Here is a 27,700-nt window from a genome sequence, read left to right as displayed (position 1 = left end):
ATTCTGTGGGCTACAAGGGTCCTGGCTTAAGCGTGCAGGCAGAGATTACACTGAATCTCTCGGTACTCTGGACATAAGCACTAACACACCAATTATGGGGGTCTGTGCCGGATATGGTCCTATTGCACTGAGTACACTTCTTAAATCCGCTAGGCTCCCTCGATGTCATGGAGGGGAAAAACAGCCAATGCCAAGTCAAAAGCTCTATGGCCAGGGGAGCTTGAGTAGTCATGTTCTGAAAATTGCCAGTGTTTCTTGGCCAATGAAGGGCTGAGAGACCCTAAAAGCGTAAGAAAAAGAAAAAAACTGTCAATAAAAATAGATGAAGAAAAAGAAAATGAATTTTAAAAAAGTCCCAAAAAGAGAAGGCACAAAAAAAAAAAAAAAAAAAGAAGGTTTGACATGCTGAGAGATTAAAAACAAAAGAACTTCTTTGCTCTGTGGAAAACGATAGGACTGCTGTCCTGCACTAGATAATTGGGTGGGAAGGCACCCGCGCATGCACAGTGGGGGCACTGCCTCAAAGAGATGATGCCCGATTGTTCTCAGAGAAATACTTCTTTACTCAACGTGTAATTACGCTGGAATTTGTTGCCAGAGGATGTGCTAAAAGCAGTTAGCTTAGCAGGGTTAAAAAAAAAAAAGGTTTGGATAATTTCCTAAAACAAAAGTCCATAAGCTATTGTTAAGATGGACTTGGGAAAATCCACTGCTTATTTCTAGGATAAAGCAGCATAAAGTCTGTTTTACTCTTTTGGGATCTTATCAGGCATTTGTGACCTGGATGGGCCACTGTTGTAAACAAGATGCTGGGCTTCATGGACCTTCAGTCTGTCCCAATATTGCAACGCTTAGGTTCTTTTGACATTTGCAATGGTGCTAGATAACTGGGTCAATACAAAATTATGGGCAGGGGTGATAAGATTTACTATATGATAAAGATATCCGAGATCAATTTTTTACTGTTTTACCACACTTTATATACTCCAGAGGACTCCACAGATTGCAAGGCTACCCACAATTTATATTCTCTCTCACTCCCTAATCTAACAGATGAAGCTAGAGATAGTTTGAACACCCTGGTTTCTTCTTCAGAGCTAGAACTATAAACCTTAATAACGAGGAAGGCTCCAGGTCTTGATGGCTTTTCTGCACCCCTTTATAAGATCTTTTCAGTGAGTTAACCCCATTATTAATAAGGGTGGCTAACACTTTGCTTCAGGGGAGTCTTTGCCTCTAAGACAGAGGTGAGGACTTCAGTGATTGCAAAAACCAGGAAAGACCCTGCCTTATGTGGGTATCAGCTGATTTTCCTCTAAAATACAAATGTAAAATTGCAAACATTCTAAATGACCACCTTGCGAGTCACCTACCGTCTCTGATCCACCCTGATAATCTTGGTATTACCTGTAAACACCAGGTTGCAGAAAATGTACGGCAGACTTTGCACCTTATGTGGCACACCCATCAGAATCAGGATCAAATGGCCTTATTGGCTACAAATGCAGAAAAGTCCTTGACTGGGTGCGGAGTTCCTCTGGGCAGTCATGAAAAAGAAGTGGGCTTTGGGGATCGCTTCTACACTTGGCTACATAAGATGTATGAGACTCCGATGGCCTGGATCACGGTCAAGAGGGTACACTGAATTTTTTCAGATGGAGAAGGGTACCCTACAAGGGTGCCCACTTTCCCCCATTAATTTTGCCTTTTCAGTAGAACCGTTTGCGCAGAGAGTCCGCACGAATTCAGATATCGCTGGAATTCAAGGTGGCAGGAACAGACCATAAATAGCTCTTTTCACAGACATTTTACTATATGTTAATTGTCAGTGGTATCTTTGTTGAACATCTTGAAAGAACTCAGATTATGGTCTCTAGCAGGATTCAAAGTGAATTATGACAAGTCAGAAATGACGGGACATACCGTTGATACCACTGTTTTGTGACGGTCCTTCCCAATTAGATGGGTCAGGTTGGCTTCCGCTATCTCAGCATAAAGTTGATTATTTAATGTTGGTAAAACACACTTTTTTTTTGTGCCAACTTATGTTAGATTTATCCAAATGGAAGGGGGAGCTGGCTGTCATGGTGCAGTCTCATCACCATAAAAATGAACATCCTCCCCCCGCCTTCTTTTCCTTTTCAGATCCTTCCAGTCCTGGTTCCTCACTAGCAACTTCCTAGAGCTTACTGAGGGATTTTAATGTTTGTTTGGTGTGTGTGGGGATGGCAGGGGAGGCGCTTCCACGTTTGTCACAGGATCTTTTATAGAAACATGTGGAGCTGGTGTGTGGGGGAGGGGGGGGTACAGTGATTTCCAATATTAGCTGGTATTACTGGGCTCCCCAGTTGATAGACTGGAGGCCCAATCAGAGAAGATTACAATGTAGTTGGAACATAGCTTCACAATCTTTGGCCCTGAGGCATTTATTATGGAGTCTCTGACCTTAAAGAGATACACTCCCTTAGTTTCTAATCTTGTTGTAAGACATCTTTAACCATTTGGAGTCTGGTGAAGGGCAGGTTGGAGTATGTTAGAATATCCTCCTTGGCTCCTATGCAATTTGAGCCGTCCTTTTTGGGTGGACAGAGCAGGGGCTGGCTTTGGTCATTGGACTAAGCAGGGGTTAACATGTTTTTGACAACTTCTAGATGTAGGAGAGCTTCTCATGTTTACAGAGCTGGGTGAGCAATGTCAGTAGAACCATGAAACTGTTTTTTCCCATTTGCAAGTTAAATATTATAAGATCACTCAGGGCTGGATATGGGAAGATCAGAGGAGGTTGAGCATTTAGAAAATCTACAGTTGGCTTTGGGGAAGTTGGCACCAGTTATCTATTATCAATAAAGTTTTGAGAGATAAGAGTTTAAGCACTATATGTTTTTAGCTATCATAGGAAACAAATTTGGGGAATAGAGCTAACATTGGGAGAGTAAACAATTACAAAAGGCCTCCACCTATGTATTAATAAAGGAAAATGCTTATAAAAATAGCTATCTGGTGGTACATAACTCTGGCTAGACTTAAGGTGATATACCCCTCTACTGTGTCAGACATATGCTGGTGCTGTGGAAAGGAGAGGGATTCTTTCATATTTGGTGGACTTGTGTCAAGATTCAAAAGTTTTGGACCAACATAGTCCACAGTATTTCTTCAGGCCTGGGTTGTCTCCAGAGGGATCCTAAAACATGTCTGTTAGGATTTGGAGTTCCTAGCAGCCAGAAGCGGCAGTGCAGACTGTTGCGGATATGCTCATCACAAAATGTGCCATTGCTGCTTTCTGGAAGCAGCTTACTGGACTTTTGTCTAGAATACTGGATGCAACATTGCAAACAGTTGCTGAGCTGGAAAGACTTGCAGATAGAAGAAAAACTGCTATGATTCTAATGGTGAAGGACATGTCCGGATCAGTTTGCTGAAGGGGGGTGGTAGGGAAAAAGCTAGGGAACAGCTCCACAATCCCTTAACCGTTTTTGTTTTATGCTTGTCTGGGTCGGGGAAGGGGGTGTTGTAGAGGGAGTTTTTCCTAAAAATCAAAACTTTCTGGGTTTGAAAGCTTTGTTTCAATTATATTATTAGAAAGCAGAAGAAAATCCATTAACTGTAAATAAAATGTGTATTCAGGTTAGTTAGATATTCAATCCTATCCCTGCCCTCCCCTAAGTAAATTTTCAGACAATTTTGTTGTTATACAGGGGCTGAAGAGAAAATAATGAGAAGGTAAGGAAGCTATTAGAGCCAAAAAACAATCCTTCAGAAAATGGAGAAGGGAACAGACTGAAGCAATAAGATAAAACATAAGGAATGTCAAACCGAATGCAAAAAGGAGATAAGGAGGGCTAAGAAGGACTTTGAAAAAAAGTTAGCGTTAGAAGCAAAAACACATAGCAAAAATTTTTTTTTAGGTATATTAAAAGTAGGAAGCCGGCTAAAGAATCGGTAGGGCTGTACGACTGTGGTGTTAAAGGGGCGATCAGGGAAGACAAAGCCGTAGCGGAGAAATTGAATTAATTCTTTGCTTCGGTCTTCACCGAGGAGGATTTGAGAGGGATACTGGTGCCGGAAAAGGTATTTGAAACAGACGAGTCAGAAAGACAATGATTTCACTGTAAACTTGGAGGATGTAATGGGGCAGTTCTGCAAACTGAAAAGTAGTAAATCACCGGGACCGGATGGTATTCATCCCAGAGTATTAATAGAGCTGAAAAATGAACTTGTGGAGCTACTGTTAGTAATATGCAATTTATACCTAAAAACAGTGGTGGTACCAGAAGATTGGAGGGTGGCCAATGTAACGCTGATTTTTAAAAAGGGTTCCAGAGGCGATCCGGGAAATTATAGACCGGTGAGTCTGACGTCGGTGCCGGGAAAAATGGTGGAGGCTATTATTAAGAATAAAATTACAGAGCACATACAAAAGCATGGGCTACTGAGAAAAGTCAGCACGGTTTTAGTGAAGGGAAGTCTTGCCCCACAAATCTACTGCATTTTTTTCGAGGGGGTGAACAAACATGTGGACAAAGGGAGCCGGTGGATACTGTATATCTAGATTTTCAGAAGGCATTTGACAAAGTGCCACATGAACGACTCCAAAGGAAACTGGAGAGTCATAAGATCGGAGGCAGTGTATTTATGGATTAAGAGCTGGTTAAAGGATAGGAAGCAGAGAGTAGGGTTAAATGGCCATTATTCTCGATGGAGAAGGGTGGTTAGTGGGGTCCCTCAGGGGTCTGTTTTGGGACTGCTGCTTTTTAACATATTTATAAATGACCTCGAGATGGGAGTAACTAGTGAGGTAATTAAATTCGCAGACGACACAAAATTATCCAGGGTCGTCTCGTCGCGGGAGGAGTGTGAAAAATTACAAGACCTCGTGAGACTGGGGGATTGGGCGTCCAAATGGCAGATGAAGTTCAACGTTGACAAGTGCAAAGTGATGCATGTGGGAAGGAGGAACCCGAATTACAGCTATGTTATGCAAGGTTCCGTGTTAGGAGTTATGGACCAAGAAAGGGATCTGGGAGTCATCGTGGATAGGACGTTGAAATCTTCAGCTCAATGTGCTGCGGCGGCTAAGGCGGCGAATGTTGAGTATTATTAGAAAAAGGATGGAAACCAAGCGTGAGGATGTTATAATGCAGTTATATCGCCCCATGGTGCGACCGCACCTGGAGTATTGTGTTCAGTTCTGGTCACCTCATCTCAAAAAAGATATAAAGGAATTGGAGAAGGTGCAGAGAAGGGCGACAAAAATGATAAAGGGGATGGGACTACCACCCTATGAGGAGAGGTTAAGACGGCAAGGACTCTTTAGCCTGGAGAGAAGGCGGCTGAGAGGTGATATGATAGAGGTTTACAAAATAATGAGCGGGATAGAGCGGACAGATGTGAAGCGTTTGTTTATGCTTTCTAACAATAATAGAACCAGGGGACACAAGATGAAATTAGAAATGTGGTAGGTTTAAAACAAATCGGAGAAAGTTTTTCTTTACTCAGCGCGTAGTTAGACTCTGGAACTCATTGCCGGAGAAGGTAGTGATGGCAGCTGGCCTTGCTGAGAGAGTTTAAAGGGAGTCTGGACAGATTTCTGAAGGAAAAGTCCATTGATCGTTATTAAATTTTGGGTTTTTTGCCAGGTTCTTGGGGCCTGGATTGGCTGCTGTCGGAGACAGAGTGCTGGGCTTGATGGACCTTTGGTTTTTTTCCCAGCGTGGCAGTGCTTATGTCATTTGACTGTAGGATTACAGCATAAAGCTTCTATTTTATCATCAGAATGTTTGGGAAGGGATGTTAAAACTTTTCAAGATATGGTCAAACTAATATCCAGTTAAAAGCTTGCAAGCTCATTTCTCATTTAACTGAATAAAATACTGCTTTTCATCAAAACTTTAGCACAACATATGCCCAGCTAATATGCTATAGAACACAGAATATGGCAACCCTGGTTCTAAGCAAAACATTGCAGTTTTATCCCCCCCCCCCCCCCCCCCCCAAAAAAAAAAAAAAAATAGTGAAAAGCAATCACTTGCTTTGTATGACAAAACATAGCACAAGATTATTTTCTCAAACCAACCTACCTGAGTCACAGAACATGATTCAGGCTGTTCTTATAGAGAGAACTTTCAAATTTTTCAAGATTTAGTAAGAACCACTCTTGTACATAGTAAGATAGTAAGAAGTTTGAGGTATCATTTGTCATTCCAGTTTATCATCAGAGGATGAAGGCAAATTCAGTTCTTCCAATGTTATTTGTTAGTCATTTTATCCTATTTCAGTCTCAATCTAAATCTGGTAGTTCATGAATATAAACGGTTCTTCTTCTACCCAGTAATTTTGTTTTTTTCAAACTAATGGCCCTGCCTACTAAGGTGAACTAGTGTTTTTATGGAATAGCAGGTTGCTGGGCAGCTATCTTTCAGTAAAAGACTGTTCTAGAAAAGTCAGCAGAGAAGGGAACAGCGTTAGTTGTTGAAAAAAACCAGACAAAATATATATAATAAAACTGCATGGAGTTTGATTTGCTTGGTTTGGGAAAGATGGGTGGACAGATTTGTAATGCCACTGTGACGACTGAGGTGTGATGCGCCCATTATGTTTTAGCAAAGCATCCTATAGATAAGTCTCCCTCCCCAACCTGAGAGCGTAAACATTTTATGCATACAAAGGCTTATTTGAGCTTAAAGTTTCTTGCTCTTCCTCCTGTGGTATGGAAAAATAGGAAGGTTAGAACTGCACATACTCTGTACTCTTTACTCTGATGCAGTTGAATAGGCGAATACCACTGCCTGCAGTAGTGATTCTCGCACAGCTGCTTCGCCCATCCCTCCAGCTCTCTGATTATGGAATAGACTTCCACCTGACTTTTGTAATGAATCTCATTTGTTCATGTTTAAGAGGAAATGGAAAGGCCTTTTACAGGTGGAGTACATGTCTGTGTTGGGAGTGGGGAGGAGGGATTGCTGGCTGGCTAGCAGTTTCATTTTTCCCCCAATGGCAGTAGATTGCGCTGAAGATTGGATTTTTTTTTTTTTTTTTTAATTATGACCTTGTTCATTTGTACTTTGCTTGAACTATTGCATTGGCCAGAGGTTGTGGTATATGAGGTTTTATAAATATTGAGAAGGTAGAAGTTCTGCGAGTTGTTTTACAGCACAATGATCCTTTGTTGACTGGGGAGTCTGTCTACAGTACAGCACTAACATATAACCTGAACTACACATCAATAGTCAGGCCTAAAGGGGTTACTATTTGCGCAGTGGACCATTTTAGAGAAGTAAATCATAAAACCAACCTGGTCTCTAAATTCATTTCCCTATTCCTGTTATTATATCAAAAGAGATGTGAAACCCTGAAAACTGCTGAATCTAGAAGTAAACACAGTATCAATCTTGGTACTTATGAAAAACTAAACTTTTTTCCAAGACTATTGCTATGAAGAGGGTCCAAAACCTAGAAGATCAGATGAATGAAGTACAGTCACAGAAAGTAAGTTAATGATCACAGATTTTAATATGAAACAATAGCTTAAAATGTAGGCAGTTTCACGCAATTTCACACACACACAAGTCAAACAGAAAACAAAACAACCCCCCCCCCCCAGGTACCGCATTTTCCACCACTAGACAATTAGAGGCACAAGACAAGAGCTTGCAAAACATTTAAGGAGGCTGACCCTGCAATGACTAGTACGAAGTCTGCCAGTACCTAAAAGGGAAAGAGTAATTCAGACAAGACTGTTAAATTTGATCCAGGGGCTTGAGGTGGTGGGGAAGAAATGTTCAGGAAAGGCCATCCTGCTTGTGATTGAGTCTGATAGAAATTGGATCACAAGGCTGTCTGAGAAGGATGTTAAAGTGTTTGAAATCCAACTTTCAGTTGTTCCAGAACTGTCTGTTTAGGTGAGGTGAAAATCTGGGATTTCCACTCAAACTGCTTCAAACCAATCTCTAAAAAGCATAAAAAAAAAGTGTGCCTTGAGATAGCTTTACGGGACACTAAAATTGGATTCTGTTTCTTCTAATTTATAGCATGGTAGATATCAGAGAAGTTAGAACTGGAAAAAATTTCTGTTTACACATCTTTTTCTTTGTTAAAAAAAATTCAAAATTTAATGCAACTCTTGGATCATACAAAAGTAGACTGACACCTCAACACAGTAACTTATTTCCAATTTGTCAAAATGTGTTCTTTTCCAAGGTTCTATACTGTATATTGCAAGGTTTTATTTTGACATTTGTTCTATACTGTATATTGCAAAGTTTTTATTTTGACATTGTAAATGTAAGTAAATGAAAAATAATAAAAAGCAACACTCACTTACATGCCTATGTTTTTACTCTATACCTCCAACATTTAGCACGGTTATGGTACCTTCTGTTTATGTGCTACTACTTTCAAGAATCTTAATCACATCAATAATCCACTGTGGTGCATCAGAAGGAAAGATCACCACACAGCTACATACCAGCTCACATCTGTAAATTTGCTTCTGCAGAAACAGCAGCTGATCTGGGAAGCACAGGTACACAAGCTCTGTTGCTTTGTTTGAAGGCCACTGGGGCAGTGCCGTAGAGAGGGCGGCTGACACCCGGGGCGGGTCGCCGCTGCGTACACCCCCCCCCCCGAAACGCACCCTTACCTTGCATTGGAAAGCGGGGGGCAGGCGGAGAGCTGATCCGCCCCCAGTGCACGTCGCTGGGAGCTGCATCGGCTCCGCTGGTTCCCTGCTCTCTGTGCCCCGGAACAGGAAGTAACCTGTTCCGGGGCAGAGGGAGCAGAGAACCAGCGGAGCCGACACCCCCCAGCGGCATGCACCCGGGGCGGACCACCCCACCGCCCCCCCCCCCCTTCCTACACCACTGCACTGGGGCACACCATTTGGCACTGCAATGGCCAATGGCAGTGTTCTTTTACATTGACTGGTGAGTCAAGTGTAGAGGAGTGGATTCAGTGGTTATAGCAGAGTGCTAAAGATGACAAACACCAGTAGGTTCAAATCCTACTTCTTCCATGGATGCTCCTGGTGAACCTGGGTAACTCACCATCACTCTCCATTGCCTCAGGTACATACCTACTGTACCTGAAATGTAACTCACTGAGCTCTGTATTTGGAAATGAGTTAATTCAAACTCACAAATCCAAACTCTGAAAACTGAAGCAGGGTATGCAATTAAAGGTTTGGCTTTACAAATATCCTTTTTTTTTTTTGGCTTATAGTTGCTTTCTGCTCACTTCTGAGCATTTATGTTCTACCCACAGAACAGAAATAAACTAGTTTCTACAGATCTTCTTTTCCTCTCAGCAGCAGGGACATTAGCTTTGATCACCATGCAGCTACTATGTGAAGAAAAAGGACTACTTCAATCCATTTCATTCAACGTTTTAGAATGATCCAGCACAGTGCGGGAACAAAGGACTGCTGGTATCTCTCTAGACAATAGTGGTCTTAAGGCTGGAATTGTAGCACTCTGCCTCCACACAGCTGTTTTTTTTTTTTTTTTTGGGAGGGGGGGGGGAGAGAGAGAGAGAGAGAGGGGCACTTCACCCAATTCATACAACCTAAAGCCTTACACAATGTACAACAGCACTAACAGTTACAGGAAAGTTTGGATAAACAGAAGGAAAACTACTGATTACGAGGAGTAAACTGTTTGAAGAACTTCAAATTATATTAAAAAAAAAAAAATTCCCATCCTAAGGAGCCAAAGCAAACCCCTAAATGAGCCCAAAGTAATTCTACTTAAACATGTAGAGTGTAAATCATTTCAGGTGTAAGAACACTAGAACAACTGCTACCTGCTTGCAGAAGAGGTGGAAGATGTTGTGGATGCAGTCCCTGTGCCAGCATCCTTTGCACCAGACCTGGGTGCAGCTGGTGGGGTCGTACAAGCGGTACATGTGGTAACAAGGGGACTTGATGCACAGGTTGAAGAAAAGGAGCCCCTGGTACTGGAGATGCTATAGTGGGTGTCTTCCTACCCCCAGTTTTGGTTCTATAGTCCTGTTCTTTGGTGTAACGGTTCTGCTGAGACAGTGGAGTTGAACAACCAGAGTGCTGCGAGGACAAGAATTTGGTTCTGACAGTGGGGGAAGAATCTCGGTCTGTGTTTTCTCCCATGGAAAATGACAATAAGCCATCTGCGAGTGAAAAGCACAAGCATATTATTCATCCAAGTTCTGAATCAGAAAAGTCTGTGTACATGCTCATATTTTCAACATCTACAAAGTTACTCCCATTCCCAATTCTTGGGCAGAATGCATCAGTGTACCTCTGCCTCTACTAAACTAATATGACCACATTTGCCATGTCCAAATCTCCTCTTGGTGTCCCCTCTACTTACTATACATAACCTTAAACAAATGTCTGAACCTATCAGAAAACCAATGCTGCAGGCCTGGAGCAGGGAGTTAAGTTTTACACCCCAGTATTTCACTACAGGCTTACTAGAGCATGATGCTCCTTTGAAGCTTAAAGAAAACATTCAGTTCTATCATGGCATAACGGGATATTGCTGCTTAAAATTAAAAAAATAAAAAAAAAAGATTTAAAGACAGTCCCATCCTAAATTGAAGGAACAGCTGAATTAAGCCTCACCATCATTTGTTCTTTGACTTTCCTCTTTACTTTGATTCACTGCTGGTTTGCTCTTCTCCTTGCTCTCATACATCTTGCGAATCACAGAAGTAGGGGTGAAAGATGGCGAGAGCTACAAAACAAAAACAAAAAAAAGGAGTAATCTGTACCCAGCACGAGTACTCATTTGCACCACTCCCCAAACAGATATTAAAGCCCATAAAAAAAAGAAAGTGAACCAATTTGAAAGGGGAGGGGAGAAAGTTATTTTCCCCACAGCCCTCAGGCCATTTTGTCTAAATGATGAAATGCTTTTCAAAACAAGTTAGGGGAGGATAAATTAAGTATAAATAGGTTAAAAGGATTTCCATATTTACTGCTAGGTAATACTGGGATTTCATATGACAGTAAGCTTTCCCCTCCTCCTGCACACAGCACTGAAAGTAGGTTTCAAAGAGGAATTGGCTTCTAAATTTAAGTGCTCAGATGAGAAAAAAGTTTCTTCTATAATCTAGATAATGCCAACAGAAGACTTTCTGGTTTCAGAAAAGGAAGTTACCTTTTCAGTACACTGTTGATAGTGAGGAGCTGAAAATACAGAACTTCAACTAACAAAATCTTGAACATTCAGTTGTTAAAAGTCATACCTAGAACTGCATATACTTAACAGCACAGAATACTTATGAAACAAATAGAAAACATTTTTTTTTAGTTGGTGCTGGGTCCTTTCAACATTATTTAAAGTTCTTTTTATTGAAAGAAATAAGAGTTCCAAAAGGAAAGTGCATTAACAATACAACTCCAGAGAGGGACCCCCCCCCCCCCAATGTCCAGGACAAACATTGTAAGCTAAGAACATTAATGCATCTGGTATAGTCATTCCTTCTATTTTACAACCTCTTCTCACAAACACTTCCCTCCAAATTATATTCCTTCCCCCCCCCCCCCATTAATAATCCCCCACCTCAATCCGAAGAACAGCAACTGCATGGAGATAACAGATCTAGCTACTAATAATAGGATTACAGTGTCACCCTATTAAGAATGCCACTTCTCATTCTCATGGGCAATGATTGAATGTATATCTCCCAGACTAACAACAATGTCCTTCTTTTAAGGGGTAGCTGAGCATCTCTACATTCCAAAGCCACAAGCTTATACAACTTATTTCTCCAGTGCCAGTAAGAGAGAGTGGGTCTGATCCCACCCAGCACTGCAGAATACAGCACTTTAAAGTAATAAAGGCTTTGGCCAGTAACAATCACTCACCATTCTGAAGTTTTCCCAAATAACCCAGATGGTGATATCTTAAGATTTTTCCCCAGCAGAGATGGCAAATAGCTAACAATTTGAGAATAAAACAGTTGTATCCTAGGACAGTTCCAGAGGGCATGAGCCAGGGTGCCATCTCTTGTACCACATTTGAGACAATTCAGGGACGAAGCAAGCCCTATTCTAAATGTTTGTTTAGTGGAAAGATAAGCTCTGATCAGCGTGCAAAAATAACATTCTCTCACGCTGGCCCAACAACAGAGAGAGGGAGTCTTGCCTATCAAATAGAGAAATTCTGCATTAGTCATGTTTATGCCCAAATCAGGATTCCAATGCCTAAGAGTCCGAGTAATTCTTTGGGGCAAGAGGGCACAGAATTGCTTATGTAGCATAGCGATGGATTGGTCTCAAACCTGGATAAACTCCCTAAGTTTTCCATACACCCCTCTAGTAAAATTATCTGCTCTCAAGGTCATATAATATTCCAACTGTTTATATGCAAGTATTGTGTTTGATGCTCCCCTGCCCCCCCTACAAAATCTGCCATAGGTAACAAGGAGCCATCTTCCCGAAGAACTTGATATAGAAATTGATAAGCAGTCTGAGCCCATCTCAGGAAGATCATAGTATCCATACTCGGTTGAAAGGTCCCACAATTGGAAGATGATCAGTAGTGAAAGGATTATAACCCAACTGCTGTTCGAGTCTCCTCCAAGCGGATATATTAAAATATTCTGTCCTATGTGTACTGGAAGTATCTGGGAGCAGGCATGCAACACATAAAACAAATGAAAAGATTCAGTCACAGCCTGTTCCTCAATGAGTGGAGTATACATGGCTGTCTGGAGGAGCCCCAGTCTTGTGGCGTAATGAGAATGCCTACGCATACCATTTAAGATCAGGAAGGCCCAGCCCCCCCCCCCCCACTCATCAATTTATCTGCTTGAAATTTACATGTTTCATTCCCCCAGCTGATTTAACAAACAATCTATTAAGCACTTTAAGATCTTTACAGAGAAGAATGGACAGTGTTTGAAGCATGTATAGTCACTTAGGGAAAATAGTCATTTTGATTAAATTAATTCTTCCGCTAAGCGATAGGAGCAGGGCCTTACAGCTGACCAACCTACACCTAGTAAAACTTAGAAGCTCTGAGATGTTATGGTGATAGAGATTCTGGGGATCAACATAAAGCTGGATTCCAACATAGCAAAAGTGATCTTTGGCTCTCAACAGAGGGGAAACATGGCAGCAATCAAGGAGGCATCTGTGGGTAAGGCCTCCGATTTGTGTTTAACTTAAAGCCTAAGAAATGGCCAAATTCTTCCATAGAATCCAAGAGGGTCAGGAGAGAGTTCAACAGATCCACCAAATGTACCAAGAGATAATTTGTGAATGCAGCGATCAAATTCATGAGGTCCCAAGTGCACACCCCCTGGATTTCTGGGTTGACGCCTATCTCCCTAATAAGAGGATCTAACATTAACACGAGGAGTAATAGAGAAAGAGGCATCGTTGGCGAGTCCCCACTTAATCGGGAAAGACTTGATGTGAATCCCATTTGCCACTACAAAGGCCATTGGAGACTGGTAAAGGGTCTTTATTTATTTATAATTATTTTACAACACTTTTTACAAGCCATACACTTGTTAAACAGAAACACAGCAGAAGCTAACATGCAAATGAAGGAAACGTCATATCACAAAATTAAAGTCAGCTTTCTTAGACCACATTAACTGGGAAGCGTGGCCAAATCATAGGAGATTTATCTTAGGTAACTTCAAATATATTAAAGGCTATGTGTGAAACCTCACCTATATTACAATTTCCAACATAATTTTAACTTTTTTAAATCAAGAAAAGCTTTTAATTGCTCAGGTGCATAAAATATATACTTCGTCTCTCCAAATCAAATCAAAATATTTAGATGGGTAGGCAAGGAAAAAAGTTCCCCAGAGTTTCAATATTTCCTGTGTTTCATAACCAAAAAAATTTTTTCTCCGTTCTTGCATCAGTTTGGTAACATCCGGATAAATCCAAATTTTTCATTCTCCAAAAAATTATTTTGAATGTTTAAAGTCTTAAGATAGCATTAAGATCTTGTTCAAACACAAAAGAACTAAGAGTGGCTCTCTCTGTAGCGTTTTCTATAGATTGCTCCAAAATGGCAGATATATTATTCACATCAATATTTATGTCTTCCTCACCTCTAGCTTCTCCTTCATTCCTCCCTGGCCTCTTGGGCAAATAAAAAAATCTTGTTGATAGGAGGAATAGCATCCTGTGGAATTTTCAAATTTTCAAGCAAATATCTTCTGAATAAATCCATAGGCAAAGTCCCAGGAACTTTAGCGAAGTTCAAGAGGCGGAGATTAAAATTCTCTATCTGCTCAATCTTTTTATGGAGGGCCAATTTATCTTTAACCGTAGTAAAGTTAAAGTCTTGAAGACGTTTCACCTCATTTTGAATTTGTTTAACCCGGGTGGAAAGATCTTCCTTCACTGATTCAACTGTCTTAACCAAATCCTCAAATTTAAGATGCAAAGCAGATACCTCACCCAAGGATTTCTGAAGAGTACAGTCCATCTTGTTGAGCATTAACCAAATCTTTCCGAGATTTACCTCCGTTGATGTATCTGAGACTCCAGTTAACCCTTGGGCCTCACTTTCCAGGCTCCTTTGCTGCGACGCAGGACCCTCGCCAGAGAGCTCACACGCTACACTTCCAGAAACATGCAGGCTGTCTCCCAGCGAAGCAGCTAAAGCTGGACATGGGGGAATGTTGGAAGCTGAGGGGGGATATACAGGTGTTTCTTGTCCCAGCAGAGGTTCCGTTCCTCCGATTTCCTCCGCAGCGGGAGTCACCACACTCATCTTGCTTGGGGAGGCTCTGGCGAGGAAACAATCCAATCTCTGCTGGATTGGGGATGAGGTTGAGATAGGTGGGGAAACAAACCTCACAGTCCCTTTCCTCTTTTTGTGGGGCATCTCTGAAGAAAAATTTAGCAGAAAAACATCCAGCGAGAGCACAGCATTTCACACCGCCAACTTGCCACCCCCCCACCGGTAAAGGGTCTTAATTGCATAGAGGAACCGCCATGAAAAGCCATAGCCCTCAAGAACACCATACAGAAATTTCCAGGATACCCTGTCGAATGCCTTCCTTGCATCAAAACCCACGCACAAGGGCGTTGATTGATGGCAAACTGCTTCCAAGAAGGGGCTAGTATAAGTCTACTGTTCTTGGAGGAATGACGTTGCAGACAAACCCCACTTGCTGATCGGCCAACAGCCCAGCTAAGACTTTAGCTAGGTGATAGCACTTTTGCTATCAGCTTGGTTTTGCAATAGAGAGGGGAGATGGGTCTATAGGGTCCAGAGCTATCAAAGCATCAGTGCATTAAAATGAGAGGTTTAGGGCTCTAGGATTTCTGTTTGCAACAACTCATGAAATTCAGGACAGAAGCCGTCGGGTCCAGTGGCCTTCTCCAGCGTGCTTTTCTGGATCACCACCAAGCCCTCATCCTTTGTTTTGGGGGCATTTAGCATCTGTTTTTGTGGCTCCGTCAAAGGTGGGCAAGCTCGACCGAGAGAGATAGGTTCACGCTCCCTCCAACTCATTAGTGGTGTACTCTCTCTCCCTCCAACTCATTAGTGGTGTTCTCCTATATAAAAGAGGCGAAAATATGTTGAAACAAATTCACAATGTCCCTCTCTAAGTGAACCATATTTCCAGCTTCATCTTTTAATGTTAAGATCCGGTTAGGTCATCTCCACTGTTTGACCAGTCGGGCCAATAATTTGCCCGATTTATTTCCAAACCTATACAGCTGGTACTTATAAAATTGAATTGACTTGCATGCCCTTTGATGAAGGAGTCATTAAGAGCTGTCTGGTTGCTAATAAATGTCTTATTTAGGAAGGTCAGGCAGGTCACACACCGTGCCTCAAAATCAAGGTGGCATTCAAGCCCGATAATCTCCCCTGTCCCTATGTTTTTGTAGGCAGAATGACTATAATCTTCTCTGAAGAACTGCTTTAGATGTCTCCCAATATAATATTGGAGGCACCTCATGAGCTTGGTTATGGAACTTACATTCATTCCATTTTTGAAGGAGGTATTTGCTAAAGATGTTGTCATAAAAAAGCTCCGGGTGGGGGGTGGGAGCCATAATGGTTGTTCAAGACTTGGGATCCCAGTCTCTCATGCTAAATGTACACATGGTTAGATTCCTGTGGGACTGATCTCTGCCTCCACCACTCTAGTGAAAAGGTTGTTCGAAACCAATAGGTGACTGAAGTCACGTTCAGGTGGATGCAGAACACTCTAGACATCCAGAATACTCAGAACATCACGGATTAGAGGTATACCCTTGGTGTGATCAATATGCTCAGACTGAGGTCGGCGAATCCTATTCAAATTGGGATCCACTACACAATTAAAGTCCCCTGCTATAATTCGAAGGGGGGAGGGGTCAAAGGACTGAATGTGTTTGATTAGAGAATGGAAAAATGTTTGTTATAGCTATTAGGGGCATAAATATTGCAGAGTAACATAGGTTGGCAGTCCACAACTAGTTCCACGAAAACAAAACAACCCTCTGAATCTTTGATAGTTTTTTTTTCTGTTCAACCAGCAACCCTTTCTTAAAAAGGATAATCACCCTCGCTTTCTTATCAACTGGAGACTCTACATAATTGGCCACCCACCACCATTGAAGATTGGAATGTTCCTGAGAATTTAGATGAGTTTCTTATAAACAGGCAATATCAGCTTTCTGTCTGTTGAGAGCTTGCAGCATTTTTTGCCTTTTAATAGGGGAGCACATGCCCCCCACATTCCATGAAATTATCTTAAGTGACATTCAAAGAACAAGAAAAACAAACCAAACCAAAGGATATCGAAAAGAGCCAGGGCTTATCCCTAAAAATGAACAGTGGCAAAGCTCAAATATATTGAGGTTAACTGCATAATTCAAACTGTTGTCAGTGCCAAACTCCCATGTGTGCCCTCCTACCCAGACACCCACCACTAAAACCCCAACAACCTCCTCCACCCTGCAAACCCCATGTCTTGAACTGAACTTCCCTGACAACCCCAGGCCACACTCCCCTCCATCCCCCTTCCCTCCCCCTGACAGTCCAGTCAAGAAAATGAAAGAACACCAGTCCCAGAAGCAGCTACCCAGGACCGTCTTAGCAACTGAAGGGCCCTGTGCAGACCAGTTCAGCGGGGGCCCCCCACCCCGCCCCTTGATGACAAGGTGTGTTTTAAAATAAAGACAAATCAAGCAAAGCTTGTAAAGAAAAACTAATTCAAATATGCACATTGCTATCATAGGAAACCTAGTATTAAGCAATGAAAATACCAGAAATTATTCAGTTCAAGTCCGCTACAATTAAGAGTTCCAATTCTCATAACATAGGAGAATATAAAGAAAAATATTAAGGGGTCCTTTTTACAAAGGCACGCCTAGCGGTTTTACTGTGCACGCTAAACGCTAGAGATGCCCATATATTCTATGGGTGTCTCTAGTGTTAACATGTGCTTATTTTTTGGCGTGCGCTAAAAATGCTGGCATGCCTTTGTAAAGGACTTAAGAACAAGATCCAGGTATGTAGGCAAAGAACTTTAAATTCCCCCACTACTGTAAAAAAAAATTTGCCATGTCTGATATGACAAAATTAAATTAAAGTTTTGAAATCACCTCAGTATGACCAACACAGTCCCTCCATTGCAAAAATTACTAAGCACAAACTCGTGCAGAAACACTCAACCTTACTGTACCAAAACAGCAACTAACTCCCAGGATACAAAGAGAAACCACCTTATCTGTGAAAAGGCAGCACTGTACATATTACACAGTAACCCTAAACTCCTATATATACTATCTAGTGAGGAAAAGAAAGAAAAGAAAAAGAAAAGAATAAATAGGACTGATACAGATCTCTACACAAAAACTACATGCTCGCCTAGCAGAATAATGCACCTTGCTCACACAAGCTCAAACATCAACAAATGTGAAACAAGGAATCACAGAGCAGTATAAGATACAAAGGCAAAAATCGGAACTGGAAAACACAAGAGTCAGACTCAGCATATACAGCAATACTGGAGAAACAGAAATGGAAGTACAGAATATCAGAAGTGCATATTTTCCAAATCTGACATGTTCCAACCGATAAAAAAAAACAACTTTTTTTACTTTGTAGTCTGAGCATTTTATTTTTACATTTGATTCAGTCTGTGTTTCTTCTGCTTTTCCTGGATCTCCTGTTCATTTCACATTTATTTTATTTATTTCACTTGATCCCACATTTTCCCACCTATTTGCAGGCTCAATGTGGCTTACAAAGACCTGTTGTGGCATCGCCATACAGGATGGAGTATACATTTTGTTGATACAAAGAAGTAATACAGTTGGTGATACATTTCTTCTCGCTATGTCATCTGTCCTGTCCAGCATCTCTCCTCCATGTTCCTGTTCAGCATCTGCCTTCTAGCATCCCTATCCACATCTTTTCCAGCATTGTCCTGTGTCCCTTATTCTTATTCCATGCCCAGCATCTCGTGTGTGCCCTGTCCATCCCCTCTATTCCCTTCCTCCCATACCCCACAGGTCCAGCCATTTCTCTTTCTATCCCCTGCCCCTCTTATGGTATGGAATAACTACTTCTCTCCATCTGTGGGTCCAGCACTTTCTTCTGTTCCACTCCCCCCCCCCCCCCCGATTCAATCTCTGTCTTTTCCCTCCCCCAGTCTGGTTCTCTCTCTCCTCTTGTGCTCCCCTTTCTGGCAGGTCCACCAACCCCCCCCCCCTCAATCACATCCCATCTCCCTCCAACCCAACCCCCTCCTCCTCCTGGAGCAGCCCCATGTCCATCTCCTTCCAGCCGCCTCCCCTTCTCCAGCCCCCCTCTCTAGCCCAACAGATGTCCAGTCCCCTCTCCAGTCCAGCACATGTCCATCTCCCGCCAGCCCATGTCTATCTCTCTCTAGTCCCACCCAGGTTTAGCACATCTCCTTCTAGCAACTCCCCACCCACATAGTCTAGCATAATATCCACCCCCCTCTCCGTTTTCCTCCCCAATCGGTCTAACATTTCTCCCTTGTCCCCCCTTCCCCAATGGGTACAATATATTTCTCCTTTGCTTCTCACCTAAAATCCAGCATCTGTCCCTCCCAGATCTGCTAAAGTTGCTTCATCTTGACAAAGGCTGCGATTAAGACATGCGGCTGCTGCCACCTGTGGCTGGCATCGGGGACTTCCCTCTGCTGGTCCCACCTTAAACGCCTTCCGGTTGAGGTAACTTCTCCACTTCCGCACAGGCAGGACCAAAGTAGGACTGGCAGAGGGAAGGCCCCAACGCTGGCTGCGCTGCTGTGGCTGGCATCGGGGAAGGGGATGATTAACTTTAGTGGATTGGGAAGGAGGCTGAATTTCAAGTAGGGCAGAAGGGAGGCTAGCGGGGGGGGGGGGGGGGGGGGGGGGGGAGCACGAGGTCCTGTGTGACCGCCCCTGCAGCTACCCATATAGGGTTTGAAAGGAACCTGAAAAAGACTGATGAACTATGGAGGTACCCCCCCTTTAGTAAGAAACACTAAGGCACTGGGGCATCCCCAGCAACACTACAGACACATACTCATCCTCAATAAGGCTCACATAATCCAATAGCCCCAGGTACTGATATACGTCCCTCTTAAGAGACACCCTGATCTTCCTCTGATGATTCTGTCTCCCGGGAATCCACAAGAGCAGGAATGCCAGTCAAGGCCACATTTGCTCTGTCCATTCCTGGTGGAAGCTGATCATTTGGCAGCTCCTCCAAAGTGGTCGAGTCCCCAACATCCAGTGCTGCACCCACTTGCCTAGATGGACTGCTGTTCCATGCCGAGGAAAGGGTCTTCCCAGCTTCCTTTACCGCTGGAAAAGAGATTGGACTCTGCTGTCACCCGAGTGGTCTCTGGAAATTTATAAGGGAAACTCTGGAGTTCCCTCTAGGTGGGGTACCTGCCAAGTGCTAGGACAACTGAACTGTAGATTTAGAGAGCTCTTGAAGGAAGGTCATGGCCTCCCTAGGGGAGGACAAAAATTTTTCATTTGCCTTCAACTGTAAACACCAACTTGGCAGGAAACTAAATACTCACTCTGTACGCTTTATGTACCCTGGAGTTCTTTCTTAAAAGGCAAACGCTTTTTGCATCTCCTTAGGGTCTCCCTGCTGAGGTCTGAGAAAATCCAGACATCCAAGCCATCAAATTTGCAGGATCTGGTCTGATGCATCTTCCGAAGAACCAGTTCAGTTTCTTGATAGCGCAGCAATTTAACCACCAGTGCTCTGGGTGGCAGATTTATATCCGGCTTAGGTCTCAGTTCTCTGTGCAGTTTGTCAATCTTTTAGGGGGATGGGAAGCTGTATCTGGAAAACATTGGAATAAGAGGGATCGTACATCTGATGGGGTTGAAGCCCTCTTGCCCCTCTGGTATTCCAACAATCCTCAAATTCGCTCTCCTACTACAGTTCTCCTGATCTTCTAGCTTATGTTAGAGAATCTCCAGGCATGAATGAATTCGAGACCATTCACTGCGGTCTTACACGTGCTCTTTTTCTGTCTCCAGCACCTTCTCCTCAAGAGCCTCTATGTGGCCAATCAAGGGATCAAAATGGTCCTTCAATTTGGCCACAAGATCAACGATCTCTGATTTGGCTGCTCGTATTTCCTTGAAGACCATGTCCCAAATAAGGTCCAGTGAATGCGTAGATACTCTAGCCTCAAGCTGCGACAAAGGTCCGGGTGGGGTGGGGTGGGGGTCAATGATATATAATGCAAAATTAAAAGGTTTTTGCCCCGCTTGTGAAGGCTCCTGGTACTTTTTCACTGTTTCAACCACATTAGCCTGCAAGACGGAAGAGTTCCTTTATAAGTATTTCCCAACGCTAAGAGCTTAACCTTGATGCTCTCAATGGGCAATCTGGAGGCTGGACTGATAACTGAAGACAGCATCCTACCTGGACTATTTTGAGAATCTACCTGAGATTAGGAAAATTTCTCATCTATCTCTTTTGAATACAACAGATCAAATGCATGAGTTTTGGAAGACAGACCAATGAATCATGAGCTCTATGGTAAAAAGGTTCCTCCCAGGCACAGCCCATCAATATCTCTATTAAAGCAAATGGTAAAGCTCAGAACTGTAAACAAAAAGACAAAACTGTTTTAGAAAGCAATTCAGAATTCTGCTTCATCAAGTTTATAGTAAAGCAAAGCTCCTAAGAGGTGATCCCTCCTCAAAAAAGAAGTTTAGTAAAGAACAAGTCAATATAAGAACTTGTTCAGGCCATAGGATGGATACTTAACTTCTCTGGTTTAACTCAACAAAAGAAAATTAGCAGGTAAGCTCAAAGTTTCCCTTCGTCATACCAGACCAGTGCAAACCCTTGGTATGTAGCAAAGAAATAATCATACTGGGTGGTATGGCAATACCCCTGCCAAGAGCAAAGCTGCTCCAAACTCAGCATCCTCTCTAGAGTAAAGCTATTCAATCTAAACATTTGTACACAAAAGCAAAGACAAGCAAGTAACAGCCTTACAAATGTCCAGAGAAGAAATGGTGTGTGCTTCTGCCCATGAAGTTGTGACACCTCTGATAAAATGAGCCTCAAGACCAAAAGGAGGATCATTTAATAGATTGCTTCTTAACCACTTGCTATTGTAGCTGTGAAAGCTGCTTTGCCCTTTTCTATGCTCAGACAGAAATCAGTCTGACTTTCAAAAATTTATTTGCTGCATTTGTACCCCCCATTTCCCCACCTATTTGCAGGCTCAATGTGGCTTACATAGTACCGTCAGAGGCGGTTGCCCAGTCAGTGGATAACAAATACAAAGTTGTATAGTGATCATATGAGGTATATAAGTGGAGTGTCTGAATGGATGAAGATTGCGTGTTGTCCTGTTCGATCATAGTCATGCTGTGTTGGTAGGTGAAGAGGGTTACGTGGGGTCGTTGGGGTAGGCCTTTTTGAAGAGGTTGGTTTTTAGTGATTTCCTGAAGTTCAAGTGGTCGTGGATTGTTTTCACAGCTTTTGGGAGCTCATTCCATAGTTGTGCGCTTATGTAGGAGAAACCGGCTACGTAAGTTGTTTTGTATTTCAGTCCTCTGCAATTTAACTTCTAAATTAACTTTGCATTAACTTCTAAATGGAGCAAAAGTGTACAAATATCCAAAAAATTACAACATGTTAAACTCATCTTCCCAATCGGCGTAAGGCAGAAAATCTAGTATGAATCACATGAAGTTAAGACTAACTTTGGAAGAAGAGAACTACTATTAACAGAAAACATCAACTTCAATAAACCTAAGAAACAACAATAAAAGAGTGGGCTTACAAATCAGAAGTTTTCCTGGACAAAATAGCCACAAACAAAAATTGCTTTTAAAAGGCAAGATCCTTCAAAAGTAGCCTTTTTTTCAGAGGCTCAAATGGTACAGCTGTTAAAATCTCAGCATTACACAATGAGAAACTATGCAACATAATGGGGGTCATGAAAGAGCAGTTCCCTTTAAAACAAACAGGCTACATCTTTGAAGAGATCCCAAGGAAACACCATCTGAGACAGATAGTAAGTGCCACAATTACGACGCCAAGGTCAATGGTTTCTGAAGGTAGTTTTATAAGACAAAATTTAAGAAACCAAAGATTTAAAAGGAGAAGTTGCTTTCTCAACACCAAGGGTTAAAAAAAAAAACAAACAAACTCCAGAATCTAGCATAACCTGCAGAAACTGAATGCTTTGTGGCCTGCAAAAAGGTGGAAACTGTCTCTGCACAACCTGTTTCAAACATGACCTCTCAAGACAAAAGGTAAATGGGGTTGTCCATAATGATTAGCCTCTGATGAAGGCAGCAACTTCCTTTGTGGTAACTCGTCTGCAACTTGACATAATCTGTGTACCAGGAGGCACAAGCTAGTCCAACGCTACTAAAATTATCAAACTTGGATGAAACACCAGCCTACCAGAGGCCAAAGGGGAAATATGCAACACAGCTGTCTTGAGGGCCAAATCTGAAGAGCATACCAATTTCACTACAGTAGCACGGTATGCTGGCATTCCAGCTGGATGCCATTAAATCCATTATTGGATGATCTCATGGCCTTGCTATTATGGCAAAGGCATTGACCTACAACTTCCATTTTCCCAAGTCCAACACGTTTCTGCTTGAACATTTCAGTCCCTGTTATGTACTGCTAAGAATGCTTGAAGGAGGTTCTGCCCAATGAACAGAATGGAATTCTCCACCATGCTGCTGAACTGCGTTTCTTCTTGAAACTCAATAAAATCCACTGCTGTGACATTTCTGAGAACACTGCTTTTCCTTGAACACAGATGCTGAAAAACAAAGCCCTCCAACAATACATATCTCCCAGTGATTGACTGACCAATAAGCTCAGTCTGCTGACCAATGCCCCTGGGTCACCTGATCCAGACACAGTGAGCCCCCAACCTATTAAACTGGCATCTGTTGACAAATATCCAAATGTAGGCTCTACAAGAATTCCTTTCAACAAGGTATGAAAGGTCAACCGTTTAAGACCTACCTTGGGGGAAAGAATCATAACTAAGTGAACACTGACTGAAACCGAGGTGATCACCTTGGTAGAAGAGAGGATTGAAGAGGCTGCATGTGCACTCTGGTCCAAGAGTTAGATCTGAAGTTGTCAACATTGAACCTAATCCTACACCCGAGGGGTTTGGCTGACTGGAAATAGCCTGAATTTCAAACAAACTTCAAACTGAGTTGGCAAGCATCTTTAACCTGTATCAAAGGGGGCTCCTAAATACTCTATTTCACTGGTTCCAGACTGGTCTTGACATTACCCAACCTAAAGACTGAAGTAACCAAACCACATGGGCCATAACTTGTGGACTCATCTGTCCATGCTCTGAATAATCAGTCTAAACAGGGAAGTATGAAAATGCCCCAACTATGCAAGAATGCCACCACCACCATGACTTGAGAATGTACAAGGAGCAGTAGCTAGGCCAAAAGGCACTGCCTGAAACTAGTACTGCTTTCTCAGGATGGAAAGCCTTAGAAATCATTGAGGCCCACTATGCAGATAAGTTTCCTTTAAAGTTTAGAGTTGTGAGGTACTCTCCTACAGAGACTACTACTATAAAACAAAGCACCCTGCGATAACAGTTAACCGATTTCAAATCAGAAATCAGACCTAAAAGGAGTCTTCCTCCTTTGGCATACTGAAATAAATGGTAATACCTTCCTATTCCTTGTTCATGCTCTGGTACAGAACAGCTGCTCTTAAAACCAGTCACTTGCCCAAGGTAGATCTGAATGATTCCTTTTTTTTTTTTTGCAGAAGTGTGAGAGAAACTAAAAAAAAAAAAAAAAAAAAAAAAAAAGCATTTACTTATTCATGACATATACCCCACACATTAGCCAGAAATAGACTCAAGTTCAATGTGGCTTACAAACAAGTGAATAAAACAACACAAATTACAATAACTTCAAGGAGCAAATTAATACATGTGCAGTAAGTAATCAGGGATTTAGACTATATCAAGGACAAACAAGTAAGGGTGGATAGGCGAGAGCATAATTAGGCAGGACTAGATGGGGGAAAAAAAAAAAAAAAAGGACGAAATGAGATTAAGAAAAGGAAGTGGGTAAAGTTCAAATAGAGTTCTTTGTATTCAGAAAGGCCAGATTGAAGAAATGTGTTTTTAGAAGACTTGTGCTTTTAGGATACTTTTGAAAAGTTAGGCAATCGTCTGTGAACTTGATTGATTTAGGAAAAGAATTAAAAATGTTGGTACCTTCATAGGAGGAGAAGTTAGAATGTGATATATAGAACAGTTCACTGCTTACAGATGGGGAAATGTAAGACAAGATATTTTCTAGATGATGAAACAGCATTACGAGGGGGTAATTCAATAAGCTTATTCATATATGATGGGGCTTGATCAAACAGGATTTGGTGAATGAAAACACATAATTTGAAAGATATTCTCTTATTGGTAACCAATATAGCTCATATAATAGTCAAATTTGGTGAGGACAAGGGACTGGACCAAAGTATGAAGGACAGATTTAGAGAAAAATGGCCTCAATCTCTTTAGCTTCCAAAGTGAGTAAAAGACACTTGAGGTCAACTTAAGAGACTTGGTTTTCAAGGGCGAGGAAACGATCTATGGTGACTCCCAAGGTTTTCATTGATGACTCAAGGGAATAGGTTTTGTTCTTGATAGTAAAGTTACTAAGATTCATAGGATAGTGAGGGTTATTAGGAACTTAGTTTTATCCATGTTTTAGTTTGAAATTAGTAGCTCATGATTCCATAAGTTTTATCCCTAGACTAATCATGTGTGTTATGTCAAGTAACTCCTTAGATATAAATGGTGACATCACCAGCATATATGTATGTCGAAAGACCATGCTTTTCTAAAAGATAACCAAGAGGAATCAATGTTAAAACAAGATGGGGGAAAGAGAGGAACCCTGAGGGACCCCACAGCCAGGAGACCAAGTGGAAGAAATTACACCTGACTGTGATTTGATACGATCTAGATCTTAAGAAGCCAGAGAACCATTTCAGGACCACTCCACAGATTCCGTAATGGTGAATATTCATATTATGATCAACAGTATCAAAGGCACTGGACAGATCAAATTGAAGTATCAATATTTTGTTGCCAAAACTTAATTCTCTCCTACATTTAGATAAAATGGTGGTAAGCACAGTTTCTGTACTGTAAGATGGCCTAAAACCAGACTGTGAACTATGCTAATTGGAATGAAGCTGGAGATACTCTATAAGTTGGCGCATGACAAGTCTTTCCATTACTTTAACAAGAAGAGGAATTGAGGCTACTGGTCTATAGTTAGAAACTAAAACAGGCTAGTTTGGGTATTTTTAGGTATAGGAATCAAAATAATATTGCTATTTTCAGAGGAAAAGAAACCTTGAGACAACATCAAAGAAAGATACAAGTGTAAATGGTGTAAGAATAAATCAGGAGCTGACTTGAGATAAGTAGGGCATGTTATCAAGCAGACAATGTGAATTTGCGTATTTGTGTAATGCATGATTGACCTGATCAGTAGTGACTGGATGAAAAACAGACCATATTCTATCTGCTTGAGAATGTAAACAGAGGAAATCATCTATAGATGGAGTGTTGTTAAGTTCTAGTATGATTTTAGCTATTTTCTGTTTAAAATAAGTAGCCAAGCGTTGGCAGTAGGTGTGAGATCGGTTGAATTGGTTATTAGTTGAGTGTCCAATAAACTAACTAATGAATAAAATTTTCTTGGGTTGACTACTGTATCACCAATGAATTTGGAAAAGTAGGTGGTTTTCACTTTGGAGATCATACCCTTGTGGATTTTCAAAAGTTTTTTTCCAACTGATCCATTGTTGAGTGGATTTATCCTTAGCCCAAATTCTCTCCTGCATTTACATTTAATTTGGAAAAGATCATCACTGAATCAAGGAGATAATCTTTTCGGATGAGATTTGACAGTCACAGGTGCAACATCATCAAGGACTGCTTTACAAATATCATTCCATTGCTGAATGACATTCAGGGAAGGGTTTGAGGTAAGTAATGCACTGAATGACTCATTGGACCATAAGCATAAGCACAGCCATACTGGGAAAAGACCAAGGGTCCATCAAGCCCAGCATCCTGTCTCCAACAGCAGCCAATCCAGGCTTCAAGAATCCGGCAACACCCCCCCCCCCCCCCAAAAAAAAAAAAAAAAAATAATAATTTTTAAATAATGTTCAATGGATTTTTCCTTCAGTGGAGGAGTGGCCTAGTGGTTAGGGTAGTGGACTTTGGTCCTGGGGAACTAAGGAACTGAGTTTGATTCCCACTTCAGGCGCAGGCAGCTCCTTGTGACCCTGGGCAAGTCACTTAACCCTCCATTAACCCAGGTGCAAATAAGTACCTGTATACAATATGTAAGCTGCATTGAGCCTGTCATGAGTGGGGAAAGCGTGGGGTACAAATGTAAAAAACAAACAAATCAAAAACTCTTAAACTCTGTAAGGCCAGCTGCTGTCACTACGTTCTCCGGTAACTAGTTCCAGAGTCCAACTACATGCTGAGTAAAGAAAAACTTTCTCCTATTTGTTTTAAATCTACACATTCTTATAAAATGCTCAATTACCAGATAGTACCAGCACTAACGGCTATGTTTAATAAATCAGTGGAGCTGGGGGAAATGCCGACTTCACTAAAAGAAGTTAGGATGGTGGTATTATTAAAACCAGGACGGAACCTGAACACCCAGCCTCTTACAGGCCTATATCGCTTTTAAATGTGGAAGCCAAGATGTTGGCAAAAAGTTTGGCCAATAGATTGGCGATCATCTTGCCAACATTGATCGAAGAAAGTCAAGCTGGGTTTGTGAGGGTTAGGACTATTGCAGCAAATATGAGGAAAATCCTAGCTTCTATGGATTGGGTGGAACAACAGAAGACGCCTTCTCTGCTGATCAGTTTTGACGCAGAGAAGGCGTTTGGAGTAAGTTGGGAGTTTTTGTTTGCTACATTGAAGACCTATGGTTTCGGGGGCTGGTGGGTTCGGGCAGTGGAAACTTTATACAAAGAGCAATGCACAAGGATGTGGGTAAATGGGACTACATCGAGGTGTATAGACATCCAAAGGGGCACGCGACAAGGCTGCCCGCTCTCACCCCTGTTATTCGTACTGAGCATAGACCCGCTTATCAGGGAGATATCATCAAACCCAGATGTTAGAGGAGTGAAGATGGGCAAGCAGGAATTGAAGATATCAGCCTTTGCGGATGACCTTCTGGTCCACC

General features: G+C 41.9%; 1 protein-coding gene across 1 annotated transcript in view; it reads right to left on the bottom strand.

Annotated features, from left to right (window-relative positions):
• Positions 1–27,700, bottom strand: part of EIF4ENIF1 (eukaryotic translation initiation factor 4E nuclear import factor 1) — a 229,477-nt gene that overhangs the window by 31,554 nt on the left and 170,223 nt on the right. The window contains 2 exon segments of the mRNA XM_030217483.1: positions 9,796–10,137; positions 10,595–10,706. Coding sequence (XP_030073343.1) covers positions 9,796–10,137; positions 10,595–10,706 — 454 coding nt within the window.

This window comes from Microcaecilia unicolor, chromosome 11, assembly GCF_901765095.1.
Source record: "Microcaecilia unicolor chromosome 11, aMicUni1.1, whole genome shotgun sequence".
NCBI lineage: Eukaryota > Metazoa > Chordata > Amphibia > Gymnophiona > Siphonopidae > Microcaecilia > Microcaecilia unicolor.
Note: the sequence above shows the minus strand (reverse complement) of the source record. Positions and strands in the feature narration are given on the sequence as shown.